Below are 14,600 nucleotides of genomic sequence, written 5' to 3' on the forward strand. Positions count from 1 at the left end.
TGATCCTGCTCTACGGTGTACAAATCCCCGATCACTTTAAAGCCTGTACTCTGTACTGTTGGCCCATCCTTTCCTTCCGACTGGCCACACTCACCTCCTGCGCCATCTCTTCCCTGCCCTGTTGCGTACGTAAACACACTGACCTCGACACATCCCATAATCACCTCTCAAACCTATTAAGATCCACGGGATCCGCGCCGTCCACGTGTACAAGTGGTCCCTTTCAACCCAAAGAAAGCTCATCGGGTGTTTGGATACGCGGTGATAGTGCGCTGTGGCAGACCCGGGGGTTTGGTACTCCCGGCGATTGGACGGGGAAGGGTCCGGTTTTCTTTGTTCTGGCTTTTTCGGGTGTGTTGCGTGAGAAGCGGTTGGGTTGTGCTACGGATGTACGGAGTACGCGATGAGTGTGTCATTGTATTTTGTGTTAGTTGGAGATAGGATCGGTAGTTGTTTGTATACTGACTCGATAACCCCACTATACAAACAACTTGTACTCCATACACACAAGTGCATAGATAGGTCTGTAAACCCAATACATTGTACCGTACCATACCGTCCCATACCGTACAGACAGTCAATCAACACATGGACTTTCAGCTCGGACACCCCGTCAGCAAATAAGTGCTCTGAGTGGTCGACAACGCGCTTGTTCTCAGTTGGGTGCTATAAAAAGCTCTTCAAGAATGACCCCTCACTGCATCACATTTGTTGTCAAATGATGGTGTCCGGCGCATCGAGAAGTGCTCGTTAAGCGCCGGCGCTAGTACAGATGCGGTAGGATCGGACGGGGGTTATTGGTTTTTGATTTGGGTGTTTTGTACGGAGTACTCGTATTTTTTTGTGCTTGTATGGAAGATTTAGGGGATGGATTTTAGATAAGGGTGGTTATTTTCTCTATAAAGTCTGTTCAGGTATAGGAAAACTGACAATACAATCAGATATCCCGAACCAGACTACGGAGTAAGGTGTACAGCATAAACACCCGGAGGGGTAAACAAGAAGAGGGGCTAAAGCAGTATCATCACAGATCCTGCAAGGTGAGAATCTCATCACAGTTTGCCCCGGTACATGCTTGTTCTGCAGAATTGACCGTTTGAGTAGTCACCACGACATTCATCTACAAGTAAACTGGACCGGAGCACCCATATACAAGTACTTGTATACTTGTAAAATACAACACAACACCGAGTATCCGTGGAGCACAAGTGCAATCAATCACCGGCGACATTCGGATTCTCTGACTACATCTGACAGCAGCTAAAGATTGAGATCTAGACAGATAGACAGACAGACAGACAGGCAGCAGACGCTGTGACGATGCATCCGGGCAGCCACCAATGAGACTGCAGTTCTGCGATGCTCTCATCACTCGTCACTGTCACTTCACTGAGGTCAGTCAGTCGGCATTAGGCTTTGTTTCCGGGGTTCTGCAGATTGTAAGTGGTCGGTTTGGTCGCTTGATTGGTTTCCTTTGTGGGATGGTCTGGCTGTCCCGGGGTTTTTATTTGGCTGTCCGTGTATGGTAATAGCTTGGACTGTGCGGCTGTTATCCGTGTAGTGTACCCGTACAGACATGTAAGATAGAACTTGGATAGCTAGAAGCCATAGCAAGCCGAATCCATCTACAGAGTACAGTAATATGTATTCGGCTTATTGTAATGACAGCATCGGTCTGAATAATGGTCAGATGCCAAGCCTCTATATTTAGAACACCCCTCAATCTCCAATATTCATTCCTCTTTCTCTCCCAACTTTTTCCCTACTCCATACTTATGTGCATTTCTGGATAGCTTCTACAGATCATCACTAACCGCCAACCTCTTCATGCACAACCCCCCTCACCTACCCAATCCGGCTGTCCCCCAGTCCCCCAACACCATCGATCCTACAGCTTAACCGCCCAACCCACGCTACTACAGCAAGCTCCAACCAACTAAACCACCGCGATAATGACCGCCCCATTCACCCCCGACAGCGCAGCCCCCGAGCCCTCCACCCCAAGCAACATCTCCATCACAGCGCTGGCCCGCTTCGAATTCGAAGCCGGAAAGGCGAACGACGGGACTAAGATCCTCATGATCGAATGGGAAGATAGCAGGGCGGGGTCATGGCATGTGTTCTGGGAAGGGAAGAAGGCTGTTTTGCCGGCTGATGAGCAGACGAGTGAGAGTACGAGGAGGTTTTACTTTTTGTTGCCGCCGGATGTGACGATTCCGCCGGCTGTTACGTTGGAGTATCATTCGACATCGACAGCGACATCGACAAGTGAAAAGACAGAGACGGGGGAGGAAAGGAATACGATCCAACTGAACCCGCTCCCTGCGATATTCCCGCCCGAACTAGGTGTTACCGGTCGGTCAGCTGGGAAAAAGGGCGTGTTGCATACGATATGGGCGAAGAAGAGGCTGCAGGTTCTTGAGAAGGAGATCCGGGAGGAATGTTTGAGTAATGCGGAGGGCATTGCGCTGCATATGGCTGTGCAGGAGAAGGAGTGGATTGAGACGCATTTTGGACTGGGACCTAATGCGGATGCTGGTAATGATGAGAACGGAAGCCATGGTCATGGGAGGAATTACCCTATGGGTCCGACGACGCCGGTGTCGCCTGGTGGGAGTGGGAAGTTGGGAGAGAAGCTTAAGGGGTTGAAGTTGCAGACTAGTGAGCAGGGGTTGTCGCCTAGGGAGGGTATGTTGTTCTTTCTTATTGGGATGAATGCAGGGCTAACGGTAATAGGATCTGCTGCTCGTCTTCTCTCGCCTCAATCGCCAGACGTCGCCGTTTCGTCGTTTAATTCCTTCCATAACGTCCACAATCCCAACCCGCCTGCGGTGAAAGCTGTGGCGCCGCCCGAGTCGATTCAAGCGCAACAACACGCCAACAACAGCAGCAGTGGATTCGCGTCTATGAACTCGTTGGCAGGGCCGTCCAACACAGACTCTGGCGAGGAGTTATTCGCAAAGGCGCTGAGTCCGAGATCCCCTGATCTACCCCGGAGTCCATTCTCTTTTGCGCCGGAGACTCTGCATATGTGATTCTGCACCTCATTTTGTCTGATTTTGGCTGTATATAACGTGTTATGATTCCCCCCCGTTGCATATGATACCAGCATGGCCGTACCATGAATGGAGTTGAATCCTGTATATAGAATGGAGTGTATTGGTACAAAACCACATAACAAATTCCCTCAACATCACCTCGCCGCCGACTAATTCTTCTTCTTCAACCCCTGCTTCCTACCCCTAACCTTAACACCCGACGAAGTCCCCTCCCCATCTCCATCCGTCCCAGTCCCCTCCTCACCCTCCTTACCAGACACCTCATCCAACGACTCAAACTCCAACGCATCCTTCCTCTCCGCATACCACTGCCCTGCCTGCAACACAAGCACACCAACAAGCACCAGCGCCAAGATCGTATTACTCGCCGAAAGTACCTTCAACGAATCCTCCCTCCCCAATATCTGTCCCCCGGCACCAGTCGCGCCCGCTCCCCCAGCAGCACCCATCTGCTGCGCCTCATCCAGCACCCCCTCACCAACCTTCTCATCAATAAAATCCCCATACCGCCCGTCCGAAACAAGCCGCAGACCCTTGACGATATTCGCGATATACACCGTAACACCGCACATATACAGCACCAGCGACGCGCCGTCAAAGAGCATGTTCGATTCAGAGGGTCTGTACAGTTTGGTCAGGAGACCGGCTAGACCCAGGAAGATGACGATGTGGAGGATGCGCGGGATTAGCGGCGGGGAGGCGTGGAGGAAGCGCAGGTGGGATTCGAGATAGTCGTAGTGCGAGGCTGGAGTTGGGGAGGTGGACCAGAGGATTGGGTAGTCGTAGGGGAAGAGAGAGAAGATTATGCCGAGGAAGAAGCATGTTGCTGTCGCTGTCAGTTAATATGGGGATCGAGATGAATGGGGGAAATGGGGGATGGGGACGTACGGCAGACGATTAGGAAGGTCGCAAAGGACCCGATGCTCATTATTGCCATGGTGGGCGTTGTTGCACGGGGTTGGTGAGGTGTGGTTGTGACGAGGTGGCTTGAGGGGGAAAAGTGAGAGATAAGACGTGAGGTTGGTGTGGTGGTTTGGTGCCTGGGGTTTCAGGCAGATAGAACCACCGCATCCACATGTCAACGCTAACTATATAAAATATCTGTATTTTTAACAGCGTTGTAAAAGGAGAATAAGGTCTTCTGTATATAGAGACATGAAATATAGGTCAGTTTATATTATGGACAATGTATATTTTCATCACTCTGAGTGAGTTTGTGCTGTATGTGCAAGACAAAGCGCTAAAGATCATTTCCAGCATGTAGGTGTGACAATTGAATGAGGTACATATAGCTTAGTTTCTTTCGGCTTGATATCGCAGCTTAGTCGTAATAAGGCTACTGCATCCTGGGACGACTGGAATCGAGCCAGGACATCTATAACTCCCAGCAACATTATAAACGCGCGTTCAATACACTCTGAGGATGTAGATTGTCTTTAACTATTGACTGTTCCAACCCCTAAATTAACACTATAACAGGTATTATATGACACCAACGACCAAGCATATGGCAGCTCTGGGCACCATTGACCACCACAGCAAATGGAAGTGCCCATCAGGAAAAAAAGAGAAAAGAAAAAGAAAAGAAAAGCCAAGATCATGCCGCTGGTTTTGGCTCAGCACAAAGATCTTCCTCTGAAGTGTGCTTTGACAGATTTGAATAGTCTCCGGGACGAGTGGAACCATTTGGGATAAAGAAACGCTTGTCAATGCGAGTAAAGGTCAACAGACAGAGGATGATGATTTCAGCAGTGAAGTTGAAGACGTAAAAACAGGCTTTGGAATGGTACCACGCGGGGTGAGTTATTGGTCGGGGTGGACTCCAGGTAACTCCAGCCTTGAAGCCTGCAATGAGCATGCACAGGCAGGTGGATAATGTGATGATAATCATCTTGGTGACCATTTTTCCCTCTCCAAAATTCTCTTCTTGTTTGGATCGAGGTAGGAGGAATGCAAGGGCGATGTGGAAAAGAGGAAGACAAGTGAAGACAAGAAGGTAGGTTATGGCCGTAAGCTGGACGTCACGGCAGGATTCGAGCGTGCCGGGATTTAAGGTATACACTGATATGACCGTGGACGTAATCACCATGACCAGAGCACCACCGATCATGACATAGAGGACTTTCGCACCATGGCGAACAACCGGATGCCAGCCCAGTTGTGGCTGTTTGGCACGGAGTAAGCGCTGGGCCAGAATCAGATTGATGATGTAGACGAGCAAGATACCGGCATTGACCAAGATCTGGGCTGCGATAGCGAGTTGGACATTTGTTTGTCGGGTCGCCCAGACAATGCGGAGGACTAGCGTGGTGATACGCGCCATACAGAAACCGAACAACATACCGGAAAGGACGAATTTATGGTTTCTGCGACGGTTCTTCTGGAAGATAGTCATGTTGGTGGCTGCAAATCCGATATAGAGGGCCATGAAAACAGCGCACACAGGAATATCGGGTGTGACGCTGGGAGCACCACCCATGCCGGCCGTGGTGGACGGGTAGGGGCCTCCACGCTTTTCGAGAGCGTCGAACATCGTGCCAGAGTGATAAGAGTCGGGAGTCGTGAAGTTGTTGAGGTGAAGACTGAAGAGGGCATGAAGTCTGGGAAGAAACTAGCCTCCTCGACCGAGAAGGCACAGCGCATGTCTTATAAAAGTTGGAAGCTTTGCCGTCGGCGATTTAGGAAGCGAGTTACCGACCATAAGAAAAGGTAAACGGAGTTTGGTGAGGGCTCATCAACCCTGAATTGTTGTATTCGGAAGAATTCGCTTTCCGCGGATCCGATTTTCGTCCGTTGTTCCGTACCAAACCCCTCGATATCGCTCTGCTTCCTTCCCTTTTCCCCAACTATCATTATCAATTCTGCATCCTTGAACTGTCATTCTACCGAATCGTTGCCTGTAAGCCGGACTTTCGGACGCTTTTTCTCGGAGGTTGTCCCGCCCACGTAACTAGTCATGTTGTCTCAGGCGCAAAGCCACGCTGCCATACGCAAAGGGGCTAAGAGTTGCACCGAGTGTATGTACTGTATCTATGATCGTGTACCTGTTAAACTGCATTTGATCCCTCATCGTTATTTTCTTTGGTATAGGTAGACGACGGAAAGTTCGTTGTGTCCGGATCCCCGATGATGCGCAGACCTGTCGGCAGTGCCAGGAACGGGGAACCGCGTGTCTGGCCCAGATGGCTAGTCCCCGTCCGCGCCAGACCCAGCGACTCCCGTCCCGATTGCGGATCGCCCAACTAGAGGCTCAGGTCTCCCATTTGACTAAGATCGTCGATGTTATTGAAGTAAAACTAGGCGGAAAGCCGTCTGCTCGCATCGATTCAGCCCTAGCCCACGACCTCGAAGCGGAGGACTCTGAAGGCGAATGCAGTGACTCCGATATCGTGGCTGCAGAAGAGCCATCACATTTGCGTTCACTTTTTCAGAACGATTGGCTAAGTGTCGATACAGATCGACATGATGAACAGCAGCGAGGACGTAGGGCAAAAGCCTCTGCGCATTTGCTCGACGCCGCAAGACCTGAGTTGCAAAAATTGATCCCGACCAAGGAGGAAACGAGGGAAATCGTCATGAGTACCTACGATTGGCTTTCGATGCTGCAATTGATGCTACCACAGCCGTTTGCAGCAAAATCGCAACAGGAGATGATGGAGAACTACGACGAGATAAGCCAACCAAATGTGGATATCATTCGCATGACCACATGGCTTCTGGAGCTGGCTATTACAGCTCTGCAGGTTTCTCAAGGGTCCGACATTCCTGAATCCAATTTTCGAGTAATACAAAGGAGACTAGGGCTCTCACGCGCCGTGTCAGAGACAGTTGAGAAAACAATTTTAGCTCACGATAGACTGCTGGGCACCATTGAGGGGCTTGGAATAGCCCTCCACTTTATTCGACTGTGAGAACCATACTACCCATCCTCATCTTTCTCCTCCAAATCTCCATCGTTCACTTTATAAACACATATTCCTCTTTTAATCCGCAGAAACGCTGATTATTTTCTAGCCAAATCGGCCACGGTAACGTCCAAAAGGCTTGGGTTCGGTTGCGGCATATTATTGCGATTACTGAGCTCATGGGGCTTCCTAAAACATTGCAACTGTTTCGTCTGAAGAAACTTGGTGCTTCAATCAGTGACGAGACCCTGGCTCTAAAAGCTCAACTCTGGGAATCAATTTGCAGTGTCGATCGGCTGTTGGGAATGATGATCAATCTACCTCCAGATACTCGCCGGTATCCTCACACCACCTCCCTTGATCTCGTTGTTGACGGGGTTGTTCAGCCGCGGGTCTATCTCAGTCAATTGACCGAAATAGCTGCGAGGGTTCACGACTTGGAATATATGAACACGACACACGAGCCCTGCACAAAACTGTACGCTTTGGCCTTGGATATTGCTCGGGAGGTAAGAGATCTTGGATCGCGCACGCCGGCATCTTGGTGGGTGTACGATGCGATGGATGACCTCAGAGCCGATCACGTTGTACAGATGTTGCATTATTGCGTTATTATGAGGGCATACCTTCCGCTCGCCTTACGGCGCGATCACGGGGAAGAGTATTTGCATGGTCGGCTGGCCTGCATGGATGCGTGTACATCCGTCGCACAGCGGTACCAATTCGTGCGCCGAAAGTTGACTCCTGGAATGTTCGCTTCTCGGATGCTAGATCTGCAGGCCTTCACGGCGAGTGTTGTACTCCTTCTCACGTCACATAGCTGGCCATCAATGGATCAGAATAGCATTCTAATCGATAAATCTCGGCTCGAAGGTATAGTATCTCAAGTTATCGAGCTCATGCGAGAAAGGTCGAAGGGCCGGGTTGGATCTGACTTTGCAGAGCATGGGATGCGCACCCTGTGTGCTCTCAACAAACTTTTAAAGCAAGAGGATGATGTATCTCATGTCCAAGAGCTGACATTGAATGTTCCACTCCTCGGTAAAATGCACATTCGCAGTAATATCGTGACCGCTCAAGCTCCTAGGCCGACAACCCAGTTACATAGCGGGGTTCCTGTGGATTCTCAGTCCTGGAAGCCTCAAGAGCAGACGGCCCTTCCGGCGCAAGGCCAGAGCTCTATAAACACGAACCCGTACATGAACGACACCATGCAGACGGGATCCGATTGGCAGTGGAACAACCTCTCTTGGATTATTGAAGAAGACGCCAACTCGAACTTTTTTGAGGACCCTTTGGCATTTGAGAACTTTGATCAACCAACCGTGTGGCAGAACCCATATTACAGTATCCCCTTAGCGGCTGAAATGCCCAATTCCCGGATATTCTAGTAATCCAGGTCGACGGCGTGATCTCTTTCTGTATTTTTAACCTTGGGGCAGTGCAGCGATCAACTAGCACGAAGATAAGATGAGGGAAGATGCTTGAACACCAAAACCAACATTACGATCTCTTTATTTGACTCAATATTTTTTTTTTTTTTTTTTTTTTTTTTTTTTTTTTTTTGCATGCATAACCTCCCACAATATGAGTCTATGACACAATTCTCTCTTATTCCTGTGGAGATTTTCTACTTCATATTCAGTGTCCTAAGCAAATCCAACCTGTCTTGCCTATCTCAGATATGTAAACAAATCCACCAACCACCCTGTGTCTCTGGGGAGGCAACCACCACTACAGCCAGCAACCTTACAACTCATTTCTGCAGGCAGTAGTCAACAACCCAGACCTTGTCAAGCACATTAAAGAGCTTCATACATTGGGTGTATCCCAAGATGACCTCTGTGAAATCTCAAAGACATCCAATTCTTCCAATCAGCAGCCTCAAACCTCCCACTCCCTGCTGAATTCAAAGATCACCTGAAAGATGGCATCAAAGAAGGGTACAGCTGTCAGAGAGCGCGGACGCTCACCAGCGGCATGATATGTTCGACTACTTTGGCCTGTTTGGATATAGGGCAGGAACCCCTTCGCACACACTAGATAGCTCAGCGCTGGCAGGCCCAGCCTCTTTCCTTTCTTTCTTCATATTAGTATTTCTTCAGATATTCTACCAATAGATTTCTATTGCTCGAGACTGTCACAACAGCAATCCAATGGTTAAAGCCATTGCCATCTTGCACTACTCGTATGTTGAAGTCCCAGCCAACTTGCATACACGCGCGCTACTATATATATCATGATGAGCATCTGCTCATAATAGTGGTCGTTTGGCCCAACTGTTCGAGATGGAAGATCTAATTCGAACTCTGTGTATTATTGGCTTTATATCGGTAGCAACGTTAACTTAGTACATCTGACCAACACTCCAATTCAATATTTCACTCCTACAATACTTTCAACTACTAGTTGTAACACTTAGAGCTCGGTGTTGCTGGATTTTTCTTCGACGTACCCTTTGGTTTCTACCCTCTTGAACACTCTACTGCTCTACTACGGGGTTGAAAAGAAGCCATCTTCATCTGCATTACGTTATCCCCTATCCCGTGAACGATCATAATTAAACAAAAAGGTCTGAATATCATAGTAACTAAACTGAAAACTTGGCATCCTTTCCATATTGCACCACATGCACGCTTCCGCGTTAATTTTATGAAAAAGGGTTCCATCTCTTCCTAGTTGGGAAGCTCAATCCCACCTTCCAAACAGGTCCTCCTGGACCGACTTATTACCAAGTATTATCTCAACTCTCTCCCTGATCTGTGCACTGCCTTTGATCTTCATATATATATCTAAAGCCTTTATGTTCTATGTGACTTGCTGAGGTCTACTTGCCTCAGTGATAACTGTCGATATCTTCTCATTGGTAAGACACCATGCCAGGGCCAACTGGGCTATTTTACAGTTCAACTCTTCAGCCAACGCCATGAGGCGGCGGAATCGGTTGGTTTTGGACTTTCCCTCCGATGAAGATAGCGCTTTTGCTCTGTGTTGCAGTACCAGCAGCAGATTCCCAAGATGTCATTCCGCACAATTAGACCGCCTTGCCCTCAGCAGACATTGGAATTAGGCCGGCTTCTTGTCCCATCAAGTACCCCGGAGTTGAATGCAAGGGATGAGCATGATGAAGTAGGTCAATTTCTTGGAGAAGATATGAACATCTGGCCAGCTTAGTTCGCATTGACCGCTGACACGCTGTAGGAATCGTCCATCTCTCACTGCGAGCCTACTAGAAAAGTACATGAGCAAGATTATACAGTGCTCTCGCGACTGGCTCGCGACTTACTTTCTGTTCCGGCTATGGATGCCGGCGTCGAGTGACTTTTCAACAGTGCGTGAGATATTTGCCACTACGGCTGAGGTCTCTTAAGGAGTCAATTGTCCAAGACTTCATGTACTCAGACAAGTTCAGCTTAGACAGCCAGCAGTTGAGAAATCTGGAGAAACCGTCGACGGAAAGCACTAGTCCAGAGATGCGCGAAGAGGAGGTTCCCAAAGCAAACGCAGGAGACTTTGGCCCAATGGGAGATGATGAAGAGAGCATCATGGCTGGTCGATCAGACACCATGGTGACAGAAGCATCTCCTGCGAATGATCATGATCAAGAGCAGAATATGCGTGACGGTCTCGGGCAATATAAATCTTTTGGTAGACTATCTGACGAAATACTAACGTGAGGAGAGTAAGGACGAGCAAACGGAGAGCCCTAGCCCCTCGACACGTGATCACACGATGGATAGATAGTTCTCCTTTGTCTGGCAGATGGCTTCTTTTCTTCTCCTTTTCTTTCCTCTCCAGATTCGATATTCTCGTCGATAGGCTACCTAGTCTAAACATGAATATTATTCGTTTTATCTACTAGTTTCTGAGCCCGTGATACAACAAGGAAAAATGTTTCAGTCTTCATCAAATTCGCTGACATAAATACCATCCAGGCTCTTTAGTTTCTCAATAGCCTCGTCGCTCATGGGCCTGGTGCACATTTGAAGAATATCAGCTGCTGATCTAGCATCTTATGCAAAGGGAATTTATCTAACACTTTCGGCGTCAGGCATGAAGAGATATTGATGAAAGTCAGGATAGATTAATAGTTGGCCCAATAGGCGAGGCCGATGGATTCTTCATCATAACTACGCTTTAGACGGCCAAGCACTCATTCGATTATGGTGTCAGATAGTCAATATATCGCCCTCTTCCGTATGATTTAAGTTCTCATCCATATAGCCTCGTGCAGTCCGGATTATCGACTCCCCAATACCCGGCCTTATGATCGATAGTTTTCTCAAGGAGAGTTCTTCCTCTATTCACTCCAAATAGTGCCTAAGACATCCTACCGAGCATAGTAGTTGACACTTTCCTTGATCACCTGGATTTCATTGGATATGTCTTTGGCCTGTAATGCAGATTTCTATTTCAAGGACTGGTAGATAGGACCAGCTGGGATGGCACTCGAAATTTCTATGTAATTGGATGGGTGTAGCCCCAGCGTCGTTAGATTCCTTCTGCAAGTTAACGTCATGGTATTACCTATGGTGGCTCTGTGCATACTGTGGGGGAGGGAAACAAGACGTTTATTATTTGGGTTCGAGTCAATTATTCTACTATTTGGGGGGCTAGCATTGATTGACATACTCTGTACAGCTGAAGTCCATGAGTTTTGCTTTTATGATAATCCTGCGTCGTCTTCTTGTCGCATGATCGCATCTCCCAAGCCACCTAAACAAAAATCAATAACTAATACTTGAATATTTATTTATTAAAAAAAAAAAAAAAAAAAAAAAGAAAAGAAAAGAAAAAAGGTTACAGCTGTAATTTATGTTACATTTTAGAACTATATATCTAGAAACAATAAAAACTTAACATATTATTTAATACTATGTAGCTAGGCTTACTTTGTAATATTAAACGACTTAAGACATGTCGTTGAGATATTAAGGTTATAAAAAGGGCTATTTAGTATGCGATAGAGAGGTGGCCGGCTGGCTTGGGTGGCCGGTTCGCTTGTGGAATACGTTATACAAAGTAGTTTGTCAGACATATATTTCCAAATAATTAGTGGCGATAAAGCAAATTATACCGGGATTCAAGTCATCAATGTATAAGATTTCCTAATTTTGCGCGACGACCACCTGAAAACGGTGGCTGGCTGGAAGCGTAGCTTTAGGCACCACAGGCGGAACCATTTGCTATATCGACTCGAAGCGCTCGATCTGCTCCATTCTCACCCCTCTCAGTGGATGATTTGGTCAGAAACAATTTCTCGTCGGGCATCCAAAATCATATTAGTCAATGTTTGGAAGTTTACTTCCACTTTAAGGCTCAGTGACCAGTGTCAACAACGTAATAACCGTCGACTGGCGTTCAAATGTGTGCCGATCTCATGACCAGCTCTAGTGAATAAATGCACCGCCAGGGTTGTATACTCAATGGTGGCCTCAGCTCGCTGGTCTTCAGGTCAGCTCTTGTCTCATTAGATCGACAAACTTCCAACTCCTGATCAGACAAATATTACAGACCCTGTGTTTGATGTGGGGTTCATCTTGTGTGTCCCCGTTTATGGTCTATCTCAAGTAACGCCATAACATATAGATATAACCTCGTGATTATAATGATTCCCTAAATGTGAGATTGAAATCTGCATTCTTTACATAGAGTAATGGCCACTAGCACTTGACGTTGATGTAGTTCAGCTTGATCTCAGCCATTGATCATCAACATATTCAGCAACATCATTCCTTCTGCCGAAGCAATGTTGCGTTTACATTGATGGAAGCCTGACCTAAAATCTCTCCACTGGAGGGGAGTAGGGAAGTGCGTTAGTTTGGCAATCCCCCAGCCCCATAATACAGAGAACAACCATCCGCCAACATAACTAAACTATCCTATAACGTAATTTGCAGCCGAACTGGACACGCAACCACTAGACACTGGCGTTATTCAAGAGTGAAGACCCATCGTCGCCCCACATAAATCCAGAGCGAACACACAGGCTCACACTCTGCACCCAGGAGCGAGTGGACAAGAGCGCTCCAAGGATCCTCACATGTTATATACATGCAGAGCCCTGGATTTCCCCTCAATATAGCAGTACTCCGTTTGATTGTGAAACCAATTCCCACTTCACCATCTGCGACCACGACAATACAACAGAGCCAATTTTCGCGGAAGTAGAATCTCAATCACACTGCAAACCATATTATCCAGAGGTATATCATAGGTGGCATTCCGTTGTTGCCCTAGCAATATGATAGACTTTGATGAAGCCGTTCAAAACCTCGGCATAGACCAGAGGATCCTGGGCCGGTTGGCAAACAAATGGGGCGACGATCTTCTCAATGATCTATACAACCTGTCCCAGGTGGAATGCGACGACAGAGGAGTGCTGAAAGCCATATGGAAGAATGGAAACAACCAGAGGGCCAGTGATACATGATGGTGGCTGCGCTGAAGGGTGCAGTGTGATAGCCATTCTTACTACCCATGCAGGTATGGGAATCCATACCCGCACCTTACCCACATGGGACCAGGTGAAGGAATGGGTCAGTTACTGTTGACTTCCGTATATGGCCGGAACGTACGTCTTACTGCTGCCCGAAAAGCATGTATGTACAAGTATGATGAAAGACGACAGGATCGGGGGACTACGGCTATGCAGATAGTATCCTTTTACTATGGCCACTGCATACATGCATTATGCACTTTGCATTGCTTTTGTCTCTTTGAACTTCTTTCGCAACGACTTCTTTTAGTAATTAGTTGATGGCCGCCAGATTTTCTAAAAAGAGGCCCTTGCATTTGATAGTTTTCTCAATTAGAGTGGCATTCTCAGTCCGCAAAATCCGCACCAACCCCTTCCGAATCCGCAATGGAGTGGATGCGGATTAATCCACAGCCATCCATTTGGCTTAGTGAGCAGCAAAGTATCATGATATCTAAAATCCATTAATATAGACATATAGAGCATATACCAATCTATCTATTTTAAAAATATCAGGCCTATAGAGCCCCCTGTTGGGGAGTTATTCACTAAAAACTAAAATCGACTGTATGTATGGGTAATGTATGAAGCCGAAATATATATATATATCCATCGACATTCTGCCCAAACCGCCCACCATTCCCCATATAGATATTGATATATAATAGATATCTAATAAGAAATCAATATATTTGCTATATGGATGGCTTGAAATATCAATATGACAAGCTGAGCATGCGATTGTAAAGGTCATACTGAACGATGACTAAGCGCGGAGACTAACGTTAGTTAACTAGCCATATATGGACTAATACATTCCTATTTGGGCTCTAGTGCGGTTTCTGCGGTTTAATCCACACCAACCCGCGCGGATTTTGGAGTGGATGCGGATTTTAATTATACCACCCAAACCCGCAGCGGAGCGGATGGAGGGCACTCTCCATCCACACCAAACCGCTCCGAATGCAACTCTAGTTCAAATGTGGATTTGCAGATTTCTGTGCCACTATAAAATGATATACCAGCATCCAATGCATTGGGCATTATGCCCTTGTGGATGTCAGCTATCACACTGCACCCTTCAGCGCAGCCACCATCATGCAGATGCTGCCATGCATCACTGGCCTATTTCTGGTCTTCAGCAATCAGCATGGCTAT

General features: G+C 47.4%; 4 protein-coding genes across 4 annotated transcripts; 2 read left to right on the top strand and 2 right to left on the bottom strand.

Moving 5' to 3' along the window:
- Positions 1–1,952: 1,952 nt before the first annotated feature.
- Positions 1,953–3,035, top strand: ASPGLDRAFT_62609 (uncharacterized protein; the record flags this gene model as incomplete). The annotated part of the gene is made up of 2 exons (XM_022548548.1): positions 1,953–2,688; positions 2,737–3,035. 2 exons carry the CDS (start codon positions 1,953–1,955, stop codon positions 3,033–3,035), a joined length of 1,035 nt encoding a protein of 344 aa, XP_022405671.1.
- Positions 3,036–3,208: 173 nt separating this feature from the next.
- Positions 3,209–3,996, bottom strand: ASPGLDRAFT_21185 (putative secretory component protein shr3; the record flags this gene model as incomplete). The annotated part of the gene is made up of 2 exons (XM_022543070.1): positions 3,209–3,885; positions 3,948–3,996. The coding sequence occupies 2 exons, from the start codon at positions 3,994–3,996 to the stop codon at positions 3,209–3,211; spliced, it is 726 nt and encodes a 241-aa protein (XP_022405672.1).
- Positions 3,997–4,484: 488 nt separating this feature from the next.
- On the bottom strand, positions 4,485–5,718 carry ASPGLDRAFT_40919 (uncharacterized protein). The gene has a single exon (XM_022545295.1). The coding sequence runs from the start codon at positions 5,590–5,592 to the stop codon at positions 4,657–4,659; it is 936 nt and encodes a 311-aa protein (XP_022405673.1). The 5' UTR covers positions 5,593–5,718; the 3' UTR covers positions 4,485–4,656.
- A 297-nt stretch (positions 5,719–6,015) lies between these two features.
- On the top strand, positions 6,016–8,485 carry ASPGLDRAFT_78280 (transcription factor domain-containing protein; the record flags this gene model as incomplete). The annotated part of the gene is made up of 3 exons (XM_022549949.1): positions 6,016–6,076; positions 6,150–6,966; positions 7,074–8,485. The coding sequence occupies 3 exons, from the start codon at positions 6,016–6,018 to the stop codon at positions 8,353–8,355; spliced, it is 2,160 nt and encodes a 719-aa protein (XP_022405674.1). The 3' UTR covers positions 8,356–8,485.
- Between the last annotated feature and the right edge of the window lie 6,115 nt (positions 8,486–14,600).

This window comes from Aspergillus glaucus (genome assembly GCF_001890805.1).
Source record: "Aspergillus glaucus CBS 516.65 unplaced genomic scaffold ASPGLscaffold_1, whole genome shotgun sequence".
NCBI classification, from domain to species: domain Eukaryota; kingdom Fungi; phylum Ascomycota; class Eurotiomycetes; order Eurotiales; family Aspergillaceae; genus Aspergillus; species Aspergillus glaucus.

Excerpts from the sequence above, each read along its gene's own strand:
- ASPGLDRAFT_40919 (XM_022545295.1), bottom strand. The coding sequence starts at position 5,592 with ATGTTCGACGCTCTCGAAAAGCGTGGAGGCCCCTACCCGTCCACCACG.